General features: G+C 38.9%; 1 protein-coding gene across 2 annotated transcripts in view; it reads left to right on the top strand.

The window, feature by feature from the left end:
• The window catches only part of GAK (cyclin G associated kinase), a 79,036-nt gene extending 55,143 nt beyond the window's left edge, over positions 1–23,893 (top strand). For both annotated transcript variants that reach the window (XM_067316594.1, XM_067316595.1), the window contains 7 exons: positions 813–983; positions 8,565–8,702; positions 9,066–9,185; positions 12,995–13,207; positions 14,635–14,783; positions 16,679–16,855; positions 18,376–23,893. In XM_067316594.1, coding sequence (XP_067172695.1) covers positions 813–983; positions 8,565–8,702; positions 9,066–9,185; positions 12,995–13,207; positions 14,635–14,783; positions 16,679–16,855; positions 18,376–18,477 — 1,070 coding nt within the window. In that variant the 3' untranslated portion in view covers positions 18,478–23,893. The remainder of the gene's footprint in view (positions 1–812; positions 984–8,564; positions 8,703–9,065; positions 9,186–12,994; positions 13,208–14,634; positions 14,784–16,678; positions 16,856–18,375) is intronic.
• Positions 23,894–24,280: the final 387 nt, after the last annotated feature.

Here is a 24,280-nt window from a genome sequence, read left to right as displayed (position 1 = left end):
TAAAAGAGCTAGTATAGATGAAAATCCAGGGTGTTTTTTGAAGTGTTACTGAGTGCTATGCAATGTGACCATCACCTCATGATGCAGTAGGCACTAGGGCACTGTAGCAGGATTATTCCTCCGCTTTAGCTTTTGTGTGAATCTGGCAAGAGTCCCTGGGCTTTTGAGGATTTGAACCTAGAGGGCAGCAGTAATGGGAAGATCTGGAGCCTTGCTTCCAGCTGACTGTCACATGTTACCCCATGCTGACTATAAATACTCTTCCAATTAGTTTTCTTCACTGTGATCAGTAAAGACCTGCTGAAAGCCCTGCTTCTGCTGGCTTTCCTTCTTGAGCTGACGCGTTTTCAGCCCCAGATTCACCAATGCCTTCGAGTCAGAGTGGTAGGATGAATGTTTTATTTGACTTTAGTAGTTTAGTCTGTTTTGTTTAAATTCCTTGGAGATTTGGCATTATAAGCAACTGTAGAAACAAATAACTTCTTTGTTTATATGCAATGATCACTTAAACTTAAGGAGTGCCTTACATGAAGGGAAAATAATGTGGCTGAATATATGCAGCCTTGATAAGGATTTATGTTTGAAGAGAGCTATTGTTGTGTATAGCTGAAATGCTTTCAGAACATGAAAGTATCAGTGTCGGGACAGGGACAATGTTGACTTTTTGCCACAAAAAAAACTCTCAGGAGGCTGGTCCAGTTACCAACAGAAACTGTACTTTTTGTCTGTGACCCCAGGGGTAGAAATTTTTTCTGAAGCTTCATTAATCCTAAAATTTGTCATAAGATAACTTTGTTTTCTGCCTCTTTTAGTTGATCCTTTTGATCCGTTCACAATGTCATCGAGTCCTGAGAATCCAACACTGTCAGGTCCAGACCTCTTTGGAGATTTTCTTAATCCAAATTCAACATCTACATCTAGTACGTTTCCTTCTACACATGGTTCACTTCCACCTTCTTCCAGCTCAGACTTCTTAAACTTAGGTAAGTGTGCTTATGATGATCTCTTTCTCAACAGTTTCTGCTGCTCAGTACATTTGTCTTTCAGCTTAGTCAATGTGGATTAGTGTGTCTGAGTAGATCCACTTGTTGACTTCTGTTTTAATTAGCTCCTCGCTCTGGGAACACAGATACATATGTCCCAGGTAGCAAGATTTTGCTATATAATGTCATTTTGATGCAAGAATATTTCTAGCATTGTTAACCTTCGGTTGAGAGTTTGATTTTTCCTCTGAGTTCTTAGAACTGAGGATACGCAAACACTTGTGAACATACTGTCAAGATGAGAGAATGCTATTGTGATTCTATTCATATTTTAAAGATTTTCTTGAAGCCTTGGAAAAGAAACAAGCAATTCAAGCAAGTTAGAGTACAACAGTGTCTTAAAGGCGAGCTAATGCTAGCTGGATGTTCTTGACCTGAATGCATTCTGATAACGTACTTACAGAATACATTATATAATACTCTAATCTTATTTGTGTCATTTGGTTTCTCTGACGTGTTCTTAGTGAAACCTTTCCTTCATGCATTTGTTTTAAAATCTGTTTAAAGTAAAAAAGCTAAATTGTATTGTTCATGCCTTCTAAAGTTGGTATAATCAACACTTCAGACTCAGTTGTAGTAATCAGCAAATTAACCCTGTGCATTTTTAAGTGGAAAAAGAGCTAGTAATGCAAGGAATTGATGGTATTGCAATAGTACTTATTCTTTAAATAGAAACATGCCATTATGAAACTGGTGGGGAAGGGGAGCAGGAGTGTTGCTTTCTCATTTGACTTTCAAAAAATAGCGGTGTGTACATGGTTGTATGGTTTTTCTATTGGTCAATATGTTAATTCAAATGTGGCAAAAACAGAATTTGTGGGACTAACTTTTTATCTGTCATTTTTTAAACGAGGGGGGGACAATAAGGTTGTGGGGGGAGAGGGAAAGATTGCAGACTTGGAGAGGCTTTTTTTCTGAGAATGGGAACATATGTGAAGGGAACAACTGGTTAAGATTTGATATTGGGGTTGACACTTTCAAAAAATGAAAATTTGTTTTTTCCACATCTGCGAATGATTATCCTCATAGATATCTGTTATTGCACCTTCTTTCTAGGCTTTTCTTTCATTCACTTGTCTTCAGAAATATGACATAGTCTAAGATGAGAGCTTTTTTCTCTGCACTTTTTTGAATCATAGTTTAGGACAACTTCTATTTTAATTACTTTAATGTGAAATCTAGAAAATAGATCAGTAAGCTCTTATGGCTGTTATTTCTGCTTATACTTATCCTGGTAAAATAGAAGTGTTAACTTGTATAGTTATGTCAAAAATGATACAGGTCCCCAAGAATTTTTAGTGGTGTTCCTGAGGTTTTTAAACTTTCACCCTTTCAACTCTTGCCCTTCAGGTAAGAATACAAGAAAACTCAAGTGATGGATTTAGTTTCCTCCCTCCTAGTGATGCATTAAAATAACCTTGTAGAGAAACAGGTTTTGTACTCAGATGGAGATGAGTTTGTGTGGCACAAAAGACAGTGATATCTGCGTATCTTTTCCACTGTTCAGAATTTATTTTCCTTTCACTTTCTTGAAAGTGCTCTGTTAAGAGACTGAGTAACGTGTGCTGTTAAGAACTAGACTGGGTAGCGTAATACTCAAGTGCTGCTTATTTTGTACACTTAACTACTTCCAGTTTATAAACTCATTAAAAGTGGTGATATGTTCCTCACCTCTAATCCAAGAACATTTTATTCACAGAGCTTGTTTTATGCAAACAGTTTTGAGTTGCCCCTTGTCTTGGTCAGAATTTGTGTAGTTGACTCTAGCTCTGCGTGATGTACTTTCTGTGTTTAACTACACAGAAATTAGATAAAAGATGCAGTATTTGCCTGGCTGAGATGAGGGCTTTCCTCTGCACACATGAGACTAGCCATCTGAGTACCCTGTCACTTTACTGTAAATTAAGTCTTATCTTGCAGTTGTGATTCTGCTGAGGGGAAGGACTGTCCCACTTACTGCTCAATTTGAAACATTTGTGTTCCTATAGGTACAGCAACAGCTGCATGTTGTTTAGTTATATACTTATGTTTGCCACTCTTATGCCACTTTTAGTTATGACACTGTCACTGCATGAGGTGACAAACAAAGATAATTTTTTTTTGCAGTTCAGTGAAAGATTTGATTGACAGTGATCACTGGAGCATCTTCTCTGCCAAAATCTACTCTCACTACCTATTTTCTTAACTATACAACTTTTCTAGCATACAACTGTGTATGTGCTTGGTTGAGTTTCTACTTGATGGAATACACTGATAAATCCTAAGGAGGAGGAAATGAAGTTCATGGCAGGAAGTTTTGACTCCTGTGCTCGTAATGTGCTGTGTTGGAAGAGGGATTACTTTGGTATTGCTTTAGAAGAACAGCCATATGCTGCATGGATTTGAACTCCTTTCTTGCTGACTCCTCTAGCTCACTGGGTACTCTGCTGTCATCCTTAGCTTTGACCAGTGAAGTGATCCCGAGAGCAGTGATAATTATAAAATGTTATCAGTTGTATTTGCTGCATTTTAAAGGTCTGCAATAGTTCACTCATATCTTGAACCAATTGTCATAGTCCTACTGCAGTCCACTTACACTGTTTTTATTCTAACCATTCTACATTATTATATCATAGAAATCACAAAATGGCTGAGGTTGGAAGGGACCCCTGGAGATCATCTAGTCTGACCTGCTGCGCTCAAACCAGGGCCAGCTAGAGTCGGTTGGTCAGGGCTGTGTTCAGTCATGACATGGATATCTGTAAGGATAGAGAATCCACAGCCTCTCTGGGCAACCTGTTCCTATGTTTGATAACTCTTATAGAAAACAAATTTTCTTGGTTTAATCAGTTTCCTGTATTTCAGTCTGTGCCCATTGCCTCTTGTCCTATCACTAGGCACCTCTGAGAAGAGTCTTAGTCATCTTTACTTTTTCCCATCATGTATTTATACATGTTGATATACTCCAATGACAGATGTTCCAATCTTTCAATTCTTTGGCTCCTCGCTGGACTCACTCCAGTAGCTCCATGTCTCTCTTGTACTGTGAAACCCAGCACTAGACACCACATTCCAGATGTGGCCTCACAAATGCTGAGCAGAGGGAAAAGATCACCTCCCTCAACCTGCTGACAACACTTCTAATGTAGCCCAGGAGGCTCTTGGCCACCTTTGCTGCAAGGGCTCATTGCTGGCTCATGGTCAACTCATCCACCAGGATTCCCAGGTCGTTCTCTGCAAAGCTGTTCTCCAGCTGGTTTGCCCCCAGCCTGTCCTGGTGCATAGGATTATTCCTCCCCAGATGCAGGATTTTGTGTTTCCCTTTGAACTTCGTGAGGTTCCTCTCTGCCCATTTCTCCAGCCAGTCAAGGTCCCTCTGAATGGCAGCACAGCTCTCTGGTGTACCAGCCAGTCCTCCTGGTGTTGCACTGTGTGCAGACTTGCTGAGGGTGTCTTCTGCCCTGTCATGCAGGCCATTAATGAAGCTGTTAAACAGTAATGGCCCCAGTGCTGACCCTTGAGGTTGGGCGCCAGTGCCAGGCCTCCAGCTGGACTTCCTGCTGTTGATCACAGCTCTTTGAGCCCATCAGTTTAGCCAGTTTTCAGTCCACTATATCTTGACTTTATTGTCCGATATAGGATACATGCAAGCCCTTCAAGGAAGGGGAAAGAGTAGGATAGTCTATCTCTTTAATTGTGTTTAGGATAAACCTTAGCATCTGGATTGGTGCTTTCAATGGACTGTATAAATCTTATCCCCACATAATGTGGTTTTCAAAACATTGTGTTAGGAATTTAACCAGATTTTTGAAAGCTCTTACGTGCAAGAGAACCTCTTTGTATACAGAATTTAAGTTGAAAAAACAGACCAATGAGAATTTCTGCTCTCTAAATACTTACCTGCAGCCTCAAGGAGAGAATGTTTTGAGTTGCCAGAGTCTAACATTTGAGGAGATGCAGAAGATAAAGGAAGTATATATTGCTATCTGTTCTTCAGTGCTTCTGTACTTCCTTTTCCTGATTTCAGGTTGACAAGTTGCACCATGGTGAATGCACTATTTCTGATATTTTGACAATGCACTGATATTTCTGATATTTTGATATAATTCTTGGCGGTTTCTGTCAACATTGGCAAAAATACTCCAAATGTACCCATTTTTTCCTCTTCATAATCTACTGATATTCTGTAGATTTCTACAGATATAGAGATGACTTCCCAGTATTTGTCAGTTTCTAAAGCTGTTGTTATGCAGACTTTAAAAACCCTTCAGAGGTGGAGGAATTGGGATAACACTTCATGCTCATTTAAGTTTACCTTTTAAATGACAGCTCTTCTGTGTGTTTAGCTGAAGTCAGGTATGTATTGGATCCTTTAGCATTTACTTCAGTTACTGACATCAACTTTTAGCAGTAAAATTGGGAATATTAATTATAATGCTTTTAATATCAGTGACTGAGTATGAGAGGACATGCTAACTAGTGACTGGAGAGAAAAGTGCAAAGAGCAGCACTTAAATGACAGATTTGGAAGCATCTTATTGAGAGCAGAGCAAAAATGCAAGCATCAGGTCATTAAACTGAGAAGCAATTTTAAACTCATTAAAAATAAATTAGTAGTAATGCCAGTATTCATTTAAAATAAGCTGCAGCAATGAGATACAGTTAACATGCTGTTGGAGCAGTAATGAGTGTCTGGAATTAAATGTTAAAGAAATGGATAAGCTTTCCTGGGCAGTAAATAATTATTAAACCTCTTTAAATACCAGGAGAAAAGCTGTTACAGTAAACACAGTTGAAACAGAATTTTGGGCTTGCATTTTTCAATGTGGCTTAAAATTTGAAATAAATCACTGAAGGAGTTTTAAAATGTAATTTTAGCATAGGAAATATAGTTCTTAAATCTGGTCTGTCAATCCATTGTCCTGTAATAAAAAAATACATAGTAATTGAAATTCAACAGAAATGTGTTTACAAGGTATTTTAATCTTCCACAAAGCTTTAGTCACTTGGCAGAGACTCAGCTATGGGATGACTGTTCACTTAAATTTAAGAGCAGGTTATAAATTCTTAAGTGGCCCCATTTGCAAGAGCAAATTTTATTTCCAGTAGATGGAGTATCCATTTTTCCTTATTGGAGATATCTGTTTAGTGAGCACATTTGAAAACAGAATTGCTTAGTCTGGATGTACAAGCAGCAGATGAGTTCTAATGAAAGTCTGGCCAGGAATGTATTTCCTGTTGCCAAAATAAAGTGATCTGATGAAAAGATAGCGGAAAGCATGGAAAGTCATCAGAAGCTTGAGTGACTAGTATAATTTTCTTCAGAGTAGAGGCAGTTTAAGTGGTTGTGTTCTCAGTCAGGCTCTAGTCAAGCTTAAGAAGCCTTGCATCATACTATACCAGTCACTTAATTCAGAGGAAATCTTGTTGGCCTTTGATTAAAGGATTTCCTGTGTAGGTGGCAGGTTAAATAAAGAAAATGTACTGTGAAGTTACGTAGGATATAGTAAAAAGCAGGCCTTTTATTTTGGGAAGCTGGAAAGTGTGATCTGATTACCACCAACTTATTCTTACCTCTTAGCTTGGTTTGAGTGGTTAGAAAAACTGGAAGTCAGGGCCTAGTTTTACTGTTGCATGGTGAAGGATTATAAAGATGCCCTTTATAGAAGAATTTAAGGAACAAGTAGGGAGGGGCTTGCTTGCTCATGTTCTGAATTTCTTCAGCTTTTGGAGTATTTAGCTATGCTTCATGTTTTACCCTTTCTTAAGATAGATGTTCTGCTCCTCTGTCTTAATGGGGCTATATGAACTCCAGTGTACCAGGCTGCAGAAATAAGGTTCAGCGTGTGGGCTGGTCAGCCCTTCAGAAAACTTTTGAAAGTCAGTTGCGTGTCTATAATGGTATCTCCTGATTGTAAAACCTATTGTAATGCCCAGTCTGTACCACTGAAGATTGCTCTGTTTCTGGAAATAAATAGGCATATGCTCTATTCTTTTAAGCATATTGTGTGTTGTCTCCTGGACATTGTGCTCCATGCTCTCAGATTTTTGATGGAAGTGTTATGGATGTACGTGGGTAGAAGTGATGACTTCAGTAGCTATTCACAGTGAATTTACTGCTGTTTACAGCAGTAGGTTGCTCCCCACATTGTTCAGCGGGTTAACTTGACTGCTCTTTAAAATGCACAATTACTTACAGCACACACTAAGTTGTTTTGTATTTCTTAATCTTTCAGATGCATTCAGCTGTAGGTAACCGTATCCTTTCTTATTTCTCTGTCCTTGGTTTTATTATAGGAAAAGTGTTCATTCAGTAAGTGGCTGTACATTTTTCTCATGCCTGTGTGAGAAACTTGTCATGGCAGGGAGCTTAAGCCAAAACTATTTCTAGCTTGGAACTTAGTACTGATTATTTTCAAGCCTCTTTAACACTTGGGAATGGCATATGGTACTGCAAATTTCTGAACCGACAGCAATTGTTGGAGACTTTGACTAGTCTTTGACAGCTGCTGTATAGCAGATAGCTGGGGTTTTGACTAATGAAGGGCAAATGCATACTGTTTCTCCCTTGGTTTTGGAGGCAGGAGGATGCGACTTAAGTTTGGAGAAAGGGCTCCAAATTTCCCTATACCTTCAGTAGGCTTTGGCAGCTCTTTTTGTTCTAAGGTCTGTCTTTACATGCAGCAGAGAAATATGACTATGCTGTGGTATGTGCTGTCAGCATGTTTGTTGCAGAGTATTTTGTATGTTCTCTTTGCAACTGTAAGGACTACGTGTAGTTTCTTAAGAGTGTTAGACGATGGATTGAGGTGGTGGAAGGGATGTTTAATTTGCTTCGAATTATTTCCTTAGACTAGGTCCTCAGATAATAGGTTGTCATTTGGTATTGGTATTCAGAATATAAAATTGAGAAACTGGGAGAAGTGAAAAGCTGTGATATAGTAATCAAAACATATCCAAAGCATCAAAATGTTACTATTTACATGAGGATAGCTACTGTTGGGTTTACTTTCCTGGTTCCAGCTCTTTGAAATATCTTAGAGTACCCCAAAACATACCAGCTTTCGTGAAACATCATCTCCCCCTGTAGCACTGATTGTTGCTGTAGCAGTGAAAGAATTGTTGCCTTCAAAAGGTACGCTACTGTACTGTGAATCTCTGCAAGCAGTGGTTAGAGGGACTGCTCAGAGCTGGTATGCAACTTCGAAGGATTATTCCTTACTTAGCAGCTCTTATTCTGAAGATTATTCTCTCATGCTGTGTGTGAATATGAAAGGGGAGAATCTGGGGACAAAAAGATGGCAATTATAAACCTGTATGTTGGTTAGGACACATGTTAGAAGTTAGTGCACTTTCTAGTGCACTGCAGGATACCATTAGCCTTAGCCACAAGGGCACATTGCTGGCTCACGGTCAACTTGTTGTCCACCAGCACTCCCAGGTCCTTCTCTGCAGAGCTGCTTTCCAGCAGGTCAGCCCCCAGCATTGTCTGTTATTGTGATGGTTTCCTTAAAGGATAATAATGGATTTTTTCTTCTCTAGGGAATTTGACAGCAGAGCCACCTAAAATATCATCATCTTCAAGCCACCCTGATCTCTTAGGTGGATGGGATTCGTGGGCAGATTCCTCAACGACTAGCAGTGCGGCATCACCACAGCTGAAGAAGTCTCTGTTTGAAGGTATTATGAGTTAAATACTTCCGTTAGAAGAGAATAAGAAACACTCCAGACTTGGTCAGTTTAACCACCTGAAACTACTGAATGTCTTCAAGCCTTTCCTTTTGTTGGTTAAAGGACTCCATACTTAGTCCCTTTAGTAAGGTGCTTGAAGTTTTGTTTTGCTTTTTCTCCCCAGAGTAAGTTCAAGGCAGAAGAACCAAATAGTTTCAGTTGCCTACAGTAATAGTGATTCTAGTCACAGTAAAAGATTCTATGTAGCAAAATGCTGGGGATGTTGTATTTGGGGTTCTTGTGGAAATGGTATTTTTATTGTTTCTTCTGAATTCCCAAGTGTGCCAAATATGTTATTTTCTTATTATGCAGGTCAAGCTTTTACCACAGGGAGCCAGTCCAGTGTGTCTTCAGGTCCATCTTTCAGCCAAGCTAAATCTCAGAACTTTGACCCTTTTGCTGATCTTGCCAACCTTGGATCTGGTCTTCCAGGTAAGATTTTTTGAGACTGATACTTAGAACTGATACTTTCTAATTTGCTTCTTGTTCCAATAAAGGTAACTGATAGCTTATAAAAAGGAAGATTTTTCCTTTTAATTGGTAACAATCAGTGTCAGTTGCTGAGAATAGACATGTAACAAGAAAAGACTGAATCTTTACAGGGATGGTATGAAAATTCCAGAATTACGTTTTAGAATATAACCATAGCTGTGGTTCAGAAACAGGATAAGCACTTAATGCTTCAGAATCTAGCTGAAAAGATAAGAGAAGCCAGGGGTCTTCTATTCAGCAACTGAGCATGAAGTTTCTTTTCTATCATTGATACTGTGCTGTAAAGAATATAAAATGGAGATCTGAATTAAGTTCTTGTTTAGGTCTAAAATGACAGTTCTGTTTTCCTTTGGACTCAATACTTTGATTTAATTCAGTAGTCCTTTATAGCTCTGTTGCTGAAGAATCTGTCATGGTTGGGCCTGATTTGTGCTCATCTTATACTTCTGTACCAATTCCATCAGCATTATGAATATTTTCTGTTCTACAGATTCCAGAGTAATGTCTCCAGGGTGTTATGTTCACCCAAACTCATTTAGCCTTGGAGCATTCTCAAACAGCAAAAAATAAGGGCAATAAAAGGAGCTGATTTGCATTTTAGGTCCACATTGCCATAGCAAATGACTAATTTGTGGCTGTTTCAATGAGGCTGGATGCCAAGAGTCCAAGCAACAATTCGGAACAGCCTGTAACTGCCAAGTTGCAGAAGTATGCTTCGTCCTTAGCTTGGAACTGAAAGAGGGTGTTGTGCTGAAGCCAGCCTTTTGCCACTTGACAACTATTCTTAATTTCTCCAGAGTAATAATTTGGTAGGTTGTGACTAGTTCTATGGCCCTTGCATGCCAAAGTAGTAAGATAAGGTGGCAGTAGCCTTGAAGAATCAATGCTTTCTGTAAAATAAATGTTAAGGGTCAGGGAAGCTAGTTTACCTCTCTTCCACACACTGGCAATTCTGTGATAACTCGTATGCAAAAGACAGCAGGAGAAACTCCTCCCAAATCAATTTCAAGAAGGAAAAGGATCTAGCAGCTGCTTATAACCACTGTGGTGGGCTGGAATGTAAGGTATTGTCAGAAGTAACTGGTGCTTTGGAAGTTAACTTCATAATTATGGCAACTATACCATGTCAACTGTTTCCATATGAGTAATTTGTATGGCTGTCACTTGAAGCCTGCAGCATGTTTATATTTAGGTTTCTGGTTAAAAGGTTTATCCTGTTGCCTTGATATTTAAAACTGTGCATCAATTTGATCAAATATCCTTTCAGTGGAATTATCTTTACTTAAATACAGTGTGACATGCAATGTGTGGCTTCCCAATGTTGCCTGTGTATCATTACTTGCAAAAATTGAAGTACTGGAGTAATTCCGATAAGGCTGCTCTGTAGTAAGCAATTTCCAAAACATTTCAATTTAATATGAAGGAAACTCTGGATATGTTAACTCTTTATAGGTAGTGTGAGAGGGGAAAAAAAAAATCCAGTAATTTATCTTTGATGTTAAGATTTAGGTATAAAACACACTGAACCAACAGAAGGAACTCCACTGATTTTTGCAAGATTTGGATTGATTCATTACTCTTCCAGTTAACTTTCAGTAGGAAAAATGGCTGCATTTGAAAGAGGCCAGACATCACTGTGTTAAACTTCAGTACTGAAATGGATTTTCAGAGAGGTATAAGAACTGGAATTTAGTCTGTCTTTTGCCCTTAGGAGTGTTTTGAACTTCACATACAGGTCATTATTCTGTAAAAAGTGTTCTGAGAGTGAAAGTTGCTTAATTGGAGTGCTGTACTAGCAGTTCAGAAATGGTAGCTAAAAGCAGTAATATTAAACTAAGAGTAAGATACCAGTGGCGATTGAGAGTTGGTCCTCTCACTTGTCTTGTTTAATTTCTAATAATAATCTTGCATGAGAAAGTAGGGATGGGCTGTTGGAAGCTGCTGCTGAGACAGTGAAGTGTTGACTTGTCCTATAAGAAGAGCTGGATAGTCTTGAGGATGAAGTAATAAATGTAGGATGATTTGCAAGAGTAATAGAATGAGATTGCTTTTCAGTGTGCAAGATCATGTACTAGTAGTAGGGATTTTTTGCTAATACAAGTTAGAAGTGCCAGACTGAATTGGTTTGGTCTCCAAGTAGATGCTCCTATGAAAAAGGCAATGCAATCCTAGGTTATATCAGCTGAGGTATTTAGAAGCATAGTATGTTATGTTGTACAAGGCACTGGTGAGACATCTGCTTGTGTAAGCTGTTATAAATGTATGCAGCAGCTACAAAAGTGTGGGCTGCCAGGAGTGCCCAGGGCTGGGGAACCAGTTTTGGAAGAAGAAACTGAATGTACATTGCTATGTCTGGCCTGACAAAGCTGGCTGGGTGAGTTTTTCTCTAAGGCTCTGTGGTGAATATCAGAGGAAAAAGACATGATTAGAAACAAGAATGGAGCAGGAGCGTTTCAACTGAAGTTAAATTCTAATCATCAGCAGCTGAGTAAGAAAATAAGTGGAGATGCAAACATTAATCCACCTTTCTTGAGGAAATGAGATGGGATCATAATTTTGTCAAAATGTCCCAAAATGTCTTGCTTTTTTAAAGGATCAGTACTTCATTAGTGTTAAACTTCCTGCTGGCTTCAGTTGCAAAACCATATTTGACCACTAGTCTTGAATATATTTTGGTATTTTTAGGTAATTGTTCCACCATGAAGAGGTCTAAATCTGTTTGGGGCTAGCATAAATGTGGTATAAAATTTTTCCTTTCTGAAAACTCTAGACACATCTAAATTCAGCCACCATGCTGCTTTTCTTCTGTCCTGGGTTTAGGCAAGGAAATGTTATGTTGCAAGTTGTCAAGGAAACTGACTTTTCTAGAAATCTTTCTGAAGGAAGTCAGTCAAGGGCAATCTAATCATGGTTGGGTTTTGAATAATAAATCTCAGGCTAGTCCTCATGATTGAGAACTGACTAGTGAATTAAAAATAGCAAAGCTTTATTCTTCTCAGTTGCTTACCTTGAGTGTAATGGAGTTGAGAAAAGGCCATGGATGTTCTTGCCAAAGAAGTAAACAGCAGCTGAAGCCACTAAGCGGTTCTATCTATATGATTTTAATGAAAGGAAATGTGATCCTACAAATCAAGGCAATATTATTCCGATATACACAGGTTAGAGCACACCAGGGTGGTTGTAACAACAGGCTTCAGTGTTTTTCCTCTTGTGTGTAACATTGCTCGATAATGCTCCTACAGAAAAGCTTTCTCATCTTTCTTATAGTTATACAAGAAATTGCTGAAGAAAAGACTGAGAATATTTTCAAATGACTGCTTTCAAAATAGGCTACACTTTATTGATCGTATAATTAGCCTTTCAGGGTCCTCGGGTATGCCTTGACACTGAAATGTAATGAATTGGCAGGAGGAACTACTGTCATTGCTGAATTGATTTTTCTGATGAGTGCATGTGCCTGGCTGATCAGACAAGTGAATGCTTCTGCTAAATCTGACAGTTGCAAACTTTTAGGTGCAAGAGCTGGGAAGACTTCCAGTAATGGCTTTAACTCCTGTAATTCAAGTTACCTTTTAATCAAACTCTTAATATTTCATTGTTTTACATGCACTTTTGTTATGTTTTCTCTTCAATATTAGCATCACTGTAAACTCTGTGTGGTTAGATGTCAAAGTCAGAAACTGGCTTACTGCATTGAATAGGTGACAGATACCAAGATGGACAACAACTGAATGAGTATTTATTGTTAGGTCCCTCCAGTGGCGGATTCCCAACTAGTGGGTTTGCTCAGAAGTCTGCTCCATCTCAGAAGTCAGGAAGCCAGTGGCAGAAAACCACAAAACCACAAAGTACTTCATGGCAGTCCCAACCTAAACCCAGCACACCAGCTAAACCCAATTATACGGTAAACTTCAGCGTGATTGGAGGACGAGAAGAAAGAGGAGTCAGAACCCCAGGCTTTGGTAAGCTTTCTGAAGGTATTACTGTAATGGCCTGTGTGAAATCAGTAAGACGTGCTCTCAGCTGAAGAAACTGTTGTACCTTCATCTTTTTGTTTGTTTACACTTGCTTGTAAGTGGTATTTAGTAGACATCAGAAAAGATGTTGGTAAGTTTGTCCTACTTTTGCAAAGCTACACTGGAATATCACAAAAATGAGCTGACTATCCAAACCTATGCAAATTTGGGTGTAAAGTCTCAAGATTATATTCACTAACCCAGATGGGTGGTGTTTTTGCATCACCTGATTAGAAAGGTAAATTTACATGCATGTAGGGAGAAATGCTTTATATCACTGCTTCCTGCTAGTCAACTTCTGATACACAGGCAAAACGATGCAACTGTTTTCCTGGCTGAAGAATAATAGCTAGTCTTAAAGGACTGAGCTTAAACTTGTGGGAAATTCTTTTGTTTTAAATGGGGATGGGAATGGGGTGGGAATTGTTATCCTTGGAACCATTCCCTTAAAATGTTCCAGCTGAATATGCAAATCTAGAGGTATAGGGACAGGCATGTCCTCTTCTACATTTGCCTTTTGGAAAGTCTTATTTTACCTGTGTATTGGTGTCAGGATAATGCTTCCCCTTAGCTGGCACATCATTAAACAACCAGGACTTCTGAGTGGAAATGATTCTGATCTGCATCTGGAGGGTCGTGATAGGATGACAGGCAGTGGACAGAAGTTGCAACACAGGGAAGTCTGGATAATAAAAAAATTTCAGTTGAGTGTGGTCAAACACTGGAATAGGGGCCTAGAGATACTGTAGAATCCCCACCTGTGAAAAAGTTAACCTGCAGCTGGGCAAGGCTCTGAGCCATCTAGCTGTTGCTATCTTGAACAGGGATTGCACTAGATATCCAGGGGTCCTTTTGAAAGTGTTATTCCACGATTCTCTGAAAAAAATAAAATTTTGGCAGAGTACAGTTAAATCTGTTTCCTGTAACAACTGTTCTTGTTGATATTTTAATCCTTTATTATTCGACATAAGTTTCAACATACTTAAATGTACAGTACATTCTTGACTAGAATATACAGTCATTTGAAAAACTACTGCACAGGAGTTAGAATTACTTTATAGTAAAAAATGAACTATCTCCAAAAATAGTAATAGGTAAATGTGTGCACCCTCTCCCTCAAATCTACTTGCAATCTCTGAAAAAGGGCATTCAAGTGATTAGTCATCACGTGTATGAGAGTCTGTTCTGCTGGACTGAAAGGTTGTCATTGACCTCTTCTATTCCTGTCTTTTTCTTGGTGTTGTGGGGTTTATCAAGCCACTTCAGGGTATTCATCATGGTAGTGAGAAATGTCAGACACCTCTATCTAAGTGCCATGCATTTCCCCAAGTTATATGACAGCATTTTCATGTAATGTTTTTTTCCTTTTATAGGTCAAAAGCCAAAGGTTTCAGAAAATGACTTTGAGGATCTCTTATCTAATCAAGGGTTTTCAGCCAAATCTGATAAAAAGGGACCAAAGACAATTGCTGAGATGAGAAAACAAGAAATGTCAAAAGATATGGACCCCTTGAAACTGAAGGTTGGTTTAATAGTGATTTTGATTCAAGGATAAATCTGAGCTTATGCTTAGATCTGCTGGTAACAGCAGGTGAGCAGGCAGATACAATGAGTGACAGAAGAAACGGATAAAGCAGAAGAATAGTTTTATTTGTAGTTAAATGACCTTGTCACATGACTGTACAAATTAATTAGCATAAACTACAGTCAACAGGTAATGAAGTAGCAGGGATATTGCTACAAAAACTGTGTAGTTCCCAAAGGGTTCTGAAATGGTAAAGCTTTCTTATAAATGTGAGGATAACAAAGCAGCAGAGGGAATGAGTTGTGTTGCAGGTATGCTGTTATAATCTAGAAAGTTTAGAAGGGATGGTAGTGTAATCTTGTTTGTATCTTGCAAGAAATGGTAACAAAGAAGTTGAGGATGTATTTCATTGATTTAATGGAAAAAGGAAAAAAGTCTAATGGGCAGAAAAGTATGGGGAAAACTGGTCTTCATGGTGTGAAGAACATTGTAACAGAACTGAAACTCAAGGGAGCAATTTGGACACTAAACCTTAGTTTTGAATTCAAGTACCTCTCACCTGGTGCTCTGTTCCTTAAGGCTAGCCATTTATTAATAAAAGGGCATTGCCTAATTATAAACTGGGTTTGTTGACTACAAGTAACTTACTACTGAGAATTAAGTTAAAGGAGGGAGAGGGATTTCCCATTTCTTTCGGCTAAACTTGGAGAACTTAAGAACAAGCACTGTTGCCAGTCTATTTTTTTAAGCCAGAATTGTTCTTTATCTTCGGTATTTCCAAACATCCCCCTAGCAAAGACTGATTTGGCTGGTAATATAGAACTGTAATTTTCAAAGAACAGGCAAATGAGATGAGCTGTTTTCAGTGTGAGCATTTACTTGCATTTACCAGTAAACTAGTACTACTGCTATCCTAAGAAATTACTGAAAGATGCCATTTTGGAGATGCACTATTAAATTTGTATTAAAATTTTTATAGTCTGTGGGATGTTACCTAATCAGCTGTTCAGATTTTTTTTGTGGTATATTGCTTGTTGATAACACTAAACATTAATATATTTTCACAGTTGTTTGAAGTCCTTATGGTGCTTTAGAAAATTTAATAAAAGGATTTTGGAGGGATACTTGAAATTGTTCTTACAAAGCATCTTACCTGAAGAGTGTGTGCAGCACTTGCAGGACTGTCCTTTAACATAAATCACTAAATAGAAGTGAACATTTTATTATGCTCCAGTGCTGGTAGAGGGCAGAGAATTTCATATTACATAATGTTGTGTTAAATGAAGATGCTGTTTCACTCTATCACAGTGGTTTGAATATAGCTGTATCAAGTCTGTGAAATGGCCAATTATTCTAATTAACTTTCAAGGGAATATCTGAAAGAACACTTCAGTTGTGCATCCCTGCAGATAACTGAAACATTAATGGTTAACATACATGATTTGAAGCTTTTGTGTACAAATCAGGTAAGAATCTTAGTAAAGACAGCAAAGAAATTAATGTTATGCCCTCACAGAGAAGTAATGTAGTTGAAACAGATGTTTTTAATTACTCTTCTCAATTCTCTTGTAACTAATGATACAGGGTTTTGTAATTGGTAACTATTTCAGTAATTAATTTCTCTTGTGGTGACTGAATTTCTGTAACCAAACTAATAATGTGTGAGAATCTCTAGTGGCAGATGCAAAATGTGACTTTAGAGTGGCTAATAACCTTGGATGCCTGATTAAAAAACACAGTAAGACTTGGGTGAAGAGCACAGCAAGGCAATTGAAATAGGTCTTAATCTTGTAACCTTGTACAGAGTAATGAGTAAAGGTTATGTGTCTAGGTAGAATGAGGATGCTTACATGTGTTGCATTCAGGTTTTTATGTATTCTGTTTTTTCCCAGATTCTTGAATGGATTGAAGGAAAGGAGAGAAACATCAGAGCATTAATATCCACTCTTCATACTGTGCTTTGGGAAGGGGAAAACAAGTGGAAACCAGTTAGTATGGCAGATCTGGTAACTCCTGAGCAAGTAAAGAAGTTCTATAGGAAAGCAGTACTTGTAGTTCATCCAGACAAGGTAAGTGTTCCTCTGGCCTTCTCTTTCCTTTAGACAGAAGGAGTAGAAACTGCTTTTACTGCATCGTACCAGTCATTGACAGATCACGCAGCCTTGTTTTTTGATCAGCACCGTAGGTGCTTTGCACTTTGCTTGGATAGTTTTCTGAATTTGGCCTGCTGCATCCAGGTAGTGCAGAATTTTTCCTGTCATACTAACACAGCACAGAATTTAACAGATGAGTCTTAGCAAGTAAAAGATCTCATGAAGGTCATACTGAGCACTAAAATCATTTGGGCTGGGTTCTGACTTCTGGCAGCTTTAATGCTGATTAGTGCAATCTACTTTATTTCCACTAGCTGAGTCTTCAGGTCTTCTAAGGTGCTTTACTAGTATATGAAGACCCAGAGGCTACCATGGCAAAACTAGGGGATTACAAAACAGTTAAACCTTTGCTGGAAATCACTCAGCAATTGAAAAATATATTAATACAAAATTCCAGTTGGCTACAAAATACCTGCATTTTTCTGCTGCTGTTAATTTCCCAGTATGTGAAAATAGCTTCTTGTTCTGAGTCATTGTTCTAAGCAATTTTTTACATGTGAAGATATGTCGAATATACTTGGTTTGAATTTTCACGCATGCCTTGGCTGGTGTGTCAGTAGGCAGCCGAATAAATCTGTCTTGTTGCCTCCATAACAAACAAGACCATCCCTTTTTCTTCTCCTATTCTTTCCTGTCCCTGGCCATGTGTTATTTTTCTACCTTTATGCTGGTTTGAGTTCTTTCTGCGAGCACCCAAATTCACCAGTGTCGGACTCAGCAGTCTTTCTTTTTTCCCTTTGGCTTCTTTTCTGACACTTAAAGCAGCTCACAAAAGGGTCCCTAAAGTGCTACACCTGGCAAAAGCCAAGCAGCAGGGGAAGGGAGGAAGGTACAAGAGGGGGATTTAAGGCTCCCCTCTTGGGTTAAAGAACCTGTTACAATGGCTTATGTCCTGTGGGGCTGGATGTTTACTAACCACAGGGGCTGGTTTGGCTGCTGTGAAGTAGGCAGGGAATCGGTAGCGCTCTCTCATTTCTCCATTGAGCGCAGGAAGTTCGGTGTAGTTAATGTTGAAACTGAACGTCGTTCATAACCAGCAACAAATGTTTCTCCAGGAAATATCATCCAAAAGGAGTGTTCTCCAGAACAGTGCTTAAATCTTATTGCTATGTGCTAATGCAAGGACTGTCAGGAAGCAATTCCTACAGTGACTAGATTTGTTTTTTTAGAGCTATTAGCAGAAAACAAAGTTTTCCCAGCTGTTCTTTTCATAGCAAATAGTTCTAGTACAGTTTCAGTTATTTAAGAATTGCACTAAAAGTTTAATGTAAGGAAACTGAGGCTTCAGCTCTGTGGTAACAAGGGACTGAGCTGTGTTTGCAAAATTATACTCAGTGTAACACTTATTACAATAGCCGGTGAAAGGGGATGAAGTCTTTCCTAAGCCACATCATAATTCCTACTATTTTTATATGTTTTGTTCTGTTTGTTTTCAGGCCACAGGACAGCCTTATGAGCAGTATGCCAAAATGATCTTCATGGAATTGAGTGATGCATGGTCAGAGTTTGAAAACCAGGGATCAAAGTCCCTTTTCTAAAACTTCACCTTTTATGGAATTTTTTCCAATAACATGAAGCTGAGCCATGGAGCTGAGCAGTCGCGACCTTACTGTGCCTGCAATTTAGGAAATGCTTTTCCGTGATTTCAGAGCACTTTGAAATCATGCACTTAAATGCGGTGTATTTTGTAAGATGTAGTATAAAGCATTACATAGATGCATTAAGCAAACAGCTGCTCAGTACTTCAAGAAATCAGTCTGGGAGTAGAGATTTCCTTTCAATTTTAAATATGGTAAAATGGAATTTTAATGATGTTTCCTGGTATCTGGTATACTAGTATCAATTGTAAATCATTCCAAACCCATTGATCTTTGCTTAACCACTCCCTTCCTCAATTTGTTATTCTCATTAGTTTTATGTGATTTGATTTTGATGTTTGCCTGTCACCTTATTCAAAGTACTTGCTTGGCTTATCTCAAATCTGAAGGTGTATATTTTCAGCTGTTTTTTATGTAATCAATCTGATAATCATTCTGTAAATTAAAATGTTTTCTGATAATACCTGTGTTCCTTACAATGAATTAACTAGTTGTTTAGTCAGAGTTCCCAGCTGTGGGAAAGTCAGCCAGAGTTGCTGTTTTTTTAACATATCATGAACATAGAAACAAATCTTGGCTTTAAGATCTGCATGTTCCTGTTTTATTTATTATGAACTTTGGAAGGCAATACTGTGTGACCAGTGCTTATTTTCCCGTACTTTAAATTGTATCTTTTGCTTCTGATTTCAGTGAAATGTGCTTTCTATTGGACTTTACTATGATAGAAACAGTGTCATTCTGAAACTTGAAGTGTGAGCACAAAACATTTTACTCTGTCTGTTATGAGTAAATGTTACTTTACTAGTTGTCATCTGGAGAGCATTTAGAGTGCTTTAACACTTTTTTCTGCATGTCTGAACTTCTGTATTTTGAGATATGCATGACATAAGTGTATGTGAAAACACAAGGTGCATTGGTAGTGTCACATTTTTGCTCCTACGCCTTCCATGGACTGGCTGGTGCAAAATGAGTAAAGACCCAACTTGAGAACAAAACTTGCCATTTTTCTCATCCCTCTTAAAATGGCAACTTTTCAGTAGTGCTGGAATAAATGAATGCAAATGACCAATTGTATAATAACAAACTGCAAATCTCATAGCAAGTTTGGAAATGCTGAAAATCAGTATTGCTGTATTAAAATTTTGGTAGCTGTCTCTTGGAACAAGGTAGTTCAGCCATCCAAGTGGATGGAGATATTTCAGTCATCTTGCCATTGTATCCGTTTTTCATGCTTAACTGAGAGGGAAGCTATAACACTGTCAGCGGTAACTCTTCAGCTGAGCAACATCTGACCAGGAAAAAATGAGATTTCTAATGCTAAGTAAACAATGTTGTGTTGCATGAGGTTTTCCACTGCCAAACCAGCCTGCGAGCTGATGGGATAGAAGTTTGTGAATACAGGGTGCAATTTATAGTTGCTCAGATCTAATAGTTATGTGTTAACATCCGTCTGTAATGGGTGTGTGTGTGTGTGTATATATACTTATATATACACACACACATATATATATTCAGCTACTGTGATTTCTTTTAAATATGGAGGTCAGGATCAGGTGGAAGGTTATGTATTATTCAGAGCTGCAGTTGTATTTCAGTTGCTGCTCTGAAGCAGTCTTAAATCTCAGGTTTCTCCTTCATGAAAATAGGTAACTTACCATCTCATTTAGAGTAAAGGAACTAAATTTTTTTTATTGGGAGATAATTTTTGTCTGCATCCGTAGAAATTAAAGGCTTCTGCTGGTAGAATAGATGTGTTGGAGGCCTGCATGGCTTTTTACAGGTCTAAGGTAGATTATATACAGTAATAGGCTTAAAAATAGATGCACAGCCCTGTAGTGACTGGCTGCATACTTTAAAATAAGCTGTTCATTTCGGCACATTCAGGGACCTTAATTTGGAGGGACACACTTTCATAATTGTTCTTTTCTTGAATATGTGCATGATTAAAAAAAAAAAAAAAGAAATGAAACTTGGAGGAAAACATCTTCCTCTGTCTGCTTTGTATGCTTGGTAGCATTTTCTGAGCAATATCAACAATTCTCTAGTTTTTTGTCCCCTCTTGTTTTCAAAGTTTTCTTGGGCAGCAGAGAAGAACGTTAGTTGTGATTTCAAAAGTGAGCAGGAAAAGAGCAGAAGCGTTTTATTTGGAACTGAAGACGTCCTGAAATTGACTTCCCTTTTAAAAAGTGTGGAGAATCGCGAAGTTTGGCAGTGGTTTCTTCCAAGAGCCACTTGACAGTGACTGAAACTTCAGTCAGGTTTTGAAGGGACCCCTCAGCTTGCTGTATGGCTTAAGCAGCTGCGGTTCTCAGCGAGGGAACCGCCTGGCCTCCTCGACCCCGTTGCTTTGGGTGCCGGGAATCTGGGAGAGGCTCCGAGATTTCAGTATACTCTCAAGTCTTGACGGTGCTTTGGTTTGGTTTTTGTTTAACTGGTGTTTAACTGTGTTGCGTACAGGAATGCACAAAGAAGGTGGGGTTTCGGTAAGGCCCTTTAAATGAGCGTTCAAAATTTAAGTGATGAGCATGAGCACAGTAAATGGAAGTTGTGTTTTCTTTAGAATACAAAGCAGCATGAGGAACAGAGTAAAAGTGTTTCATTGTTTAAGGCTTATACATTACGTTCTTTTACTGGAATCTGAAAGAGGCAAGTTAAGGGGAACTTTATGTAACTTACATTGAGTCTTAAGCAATGTTGCTGTTAAAGGAATTATTTGGAAGACAAGAGTCCAACAAGATCTATTTGAATTCTTCTTGAAATAGCCATCAGAAATGGTAAAAATTGGAAGTGAGGACTCTTCCCTTTCACACCCTCTGTACTTCATGGTTGTGTGCTTTACAGGACAGGACTGTACCCAAACTATCATATATGTATGTCACTACAGCTATATTCTTAATGCCCATGAATGGAAAGGATTTCAGAATAGGCTACAGGAGTTGATTAAGCTGAGACTTGATTAGATACTTTGAATTCTCTCTGGGTGTAAAATGCAGATTTTTCCATTCATGCTTGTTATGCCATGCACAGTTAGATTTTTTTGAAATGGTGGAATGAAATAATGCCCTGAAAGCTAGACTTTATCTGCTTCTGCTGATTGCAAAGCTTGAGGTTCAGGTAAATGGAAGTGGTGTCACCAGGATGAAGCTGTCTGAGAGACTTCACATGTGGCACTCAAAGCTCTGTTGTGAAGTGTCTCCCTGTCTCTTGCACCACATTGTGTCTTCTGGACCATGTTTGAGGTTTCTTTGTTAATGGGAAAGAAGTATAACTTTTTTCATTGCAGCCTCACAGGATCTTAAATTTGGGTATCTTCAACTGCTATTGCAAAAGCTAAGTAAAACCAAGGCAATATAGATTGAGCGAAGAGTAGAGAAGAGCATCTGGATTCTAACCTGCATCTGAAAGTTATTCCCTCATTCACCCTTCACTGACTTACTCCTACCTATGTTTAAAAACCAGTCTAGACTGGTGGGCAAAAATCTCTTGTGTTGCCTACTTTTCCAGTCCTTTTGGCAGTGCTACAGACTGGTTGTAGACAAGTGGCAGTACAGGGAGATTGGCTTTTTTGAAGGCGTTGGTGTGGAGGAGGGTCTATAAAATGAGAGGCAGATTTCCACTAGTTACTTCTGAAGTTGCTTATGTTAGAGTTGTACGATCTGGAGGGTCGGACAACCTAGTTGTTGAAATAGAGCTCTGTGAAAAAGAAATGGTGTTAAGAGTGCATGTGGCTAGGACCTGCCAAATGAGGGGAAAAACAGTGTTTTTGGCCAGGTGGGGGAAGTCTGTTGCTTTCTTAGCTTTGGGCATGTCTGTCTGGTGTTTCCTACTGCTGTCAGACTTGACTTAGCAGGGAAGAGAAAGAAAAATGAGCAGTTAAGCATTTACATCCGTAATCAAGCAGTTAATATTGCTAGTGGGTACTGACACAGAGGCATGGAATGGGGGAAAAGTCCCTCTGCTTTGTCACTTGGGTGAAGTTCAAGTAGTTTGCTAATCAGTGGTAGCTTCTTCCAGCAAATATAGAAAGCAAAATTTACAACAGTGCTGATGAAGAACATTTCCATGCAACAGTGGCAAAGTCTTTGGTATTGCAATTATCAGTGATTAGTGCTCATGAAATAAATGCATTGCTTATCTCAATTTTCTTGTTGATTCTAGAAAGTTCCTCCAAAGTTGCCCTGCCAGGCATAAAATGAGTTCCTTGCTGACTTTGTCTCAAAGGTGCATGCAGAGAATTAATATTTTGCACCAACAGAACCTGAGTTTGAGCATAATTGAGGTCTCAGCTGCCCTTTGGGATTGCTGGGCTACACAAACCGTTCCACCTCCCAAGGCCCAACAGCACCTTTGCGTCGGTGGCAATGTATGTTTGCATAGTCATTGGCCATAGCATTCTTTGCTGCTCACAGGAAATATTTCAGGGGTTGCATAAATGTGGTGATTTCGCTCCTTAGCTCTGTCCTGAATCGCCTAAATTGCAGTGTAATCAATGCTTTGTAAATAAGTTCAAAACAGTCCTGTACATTTGCCTGTGCTTTATTGGTCAGTTGACATTTTTCTGTCAAGAACTTGCAGGTGATTGACCTGCAGAAGCTGTAGGAGGAATGTATCATTTCCCACCACTTGAGTCTGTCCCTAGTTCAGAGTGGTTCTGGCTACCAGATGCCCAGTGGTCGGCAGCAGTGCCACAGGCGGTTGTGTACTAAGCGAAGGGATGACTCAGTTGAGCTGTTTGTTCTAATCTTGATGAATCTTGCAGTGTTTGCTTGCTCTCTGTTTGGGTGAGCTTATTGTAGACTGCAGCTTAGGCTGCGTCAAACTTTAAACATGTGCTCCAAAAAATAAAAACTCAGTCATTTTATGAAGGATACATTTTTTGTCATGGAAGCTTTTATTACTAACAGAGGATTAAGAGGCATTGTGAGAGCTCCTGAAACCCTCTTTAGTGGGATGTACTGTATATTTGCTATTTAGACTTATAGAAACAATTGTTATCTCCATGATGGGGACTTAGCTTGCTCTGAGATCCTTACTGTAATTACCTGTAGTTGTGATTGTACTTTCTATACCTGTGACTTTTCTGGTTTGGGGTGGGCGGAAGGACAGAATAGATATTCGAGTCCTACTTTTGCCATCCTTCATCAGGAAACTCAATGTACTGAGTAATTTTGCTACTAGTGAAATGAAAATCTATACTTGTATGTATATAAAGGTAATATAGTCAAATTAAACCTTGTTTAAAAAAGAAAAGAAAAAATGAATAGATTTAATGTTTGGCACAATGTCCCTGAAAAGAAGATTTTGCTTTGAAATGTATTATGACTTAACCAGTGATCAATTAAAACAAACCAAATGATTTTGCCTGTTTCTTTCTTTAGCAAGGGAAAAATGAACTGAAGATACCCAAAAGCATTTCCACTGCTTTTTTCAGAAGAATATATGAGCACTTAGAGAAATGGCTCTCACTGTTGAGGTAAACTGAACCTCCAGATCACTCGTCCCTCTTTGAAACAGAGCGTGTCTCTTCAGAAGGGCTGCGCTCTCCTGTTGCAGAGGGGGCAGGATGCTGCGGGGGCTCCTGTCTAGTTTGCCAGCCCCAGTACGTGCTGCAGCAATGTCATTCCTTTCCCTGGGGATGCTCTTGCACAGGGGCTTAGCAGTAAGGGGCAAAGAGGGAGAGCAAGGACAAGACTGAGGCAGGAACAGCCCGGGAGAAAGTGGTGGAGTTGAGCAGCTTGGGGGA

The sequence above is a fragment of the Apteryx mantelli genome, chromosome Z, assembly GCF_036417845.1.
Source record: "Apteryx mantelli isolate bAptMan1 chromosome Z, bAptMan1.hap1, whole genome shotgun sequence".
NCBI lineage: Eukaryota > Metazoa > Chordata > Aves > Apterygiformes > Apterygidae > Apteryx > Apteryx mantelli.
Note: the sequence above shows the minus strand (reverse complement) of the source record. Positions and strands in the feature narration are given on the sequence as shown.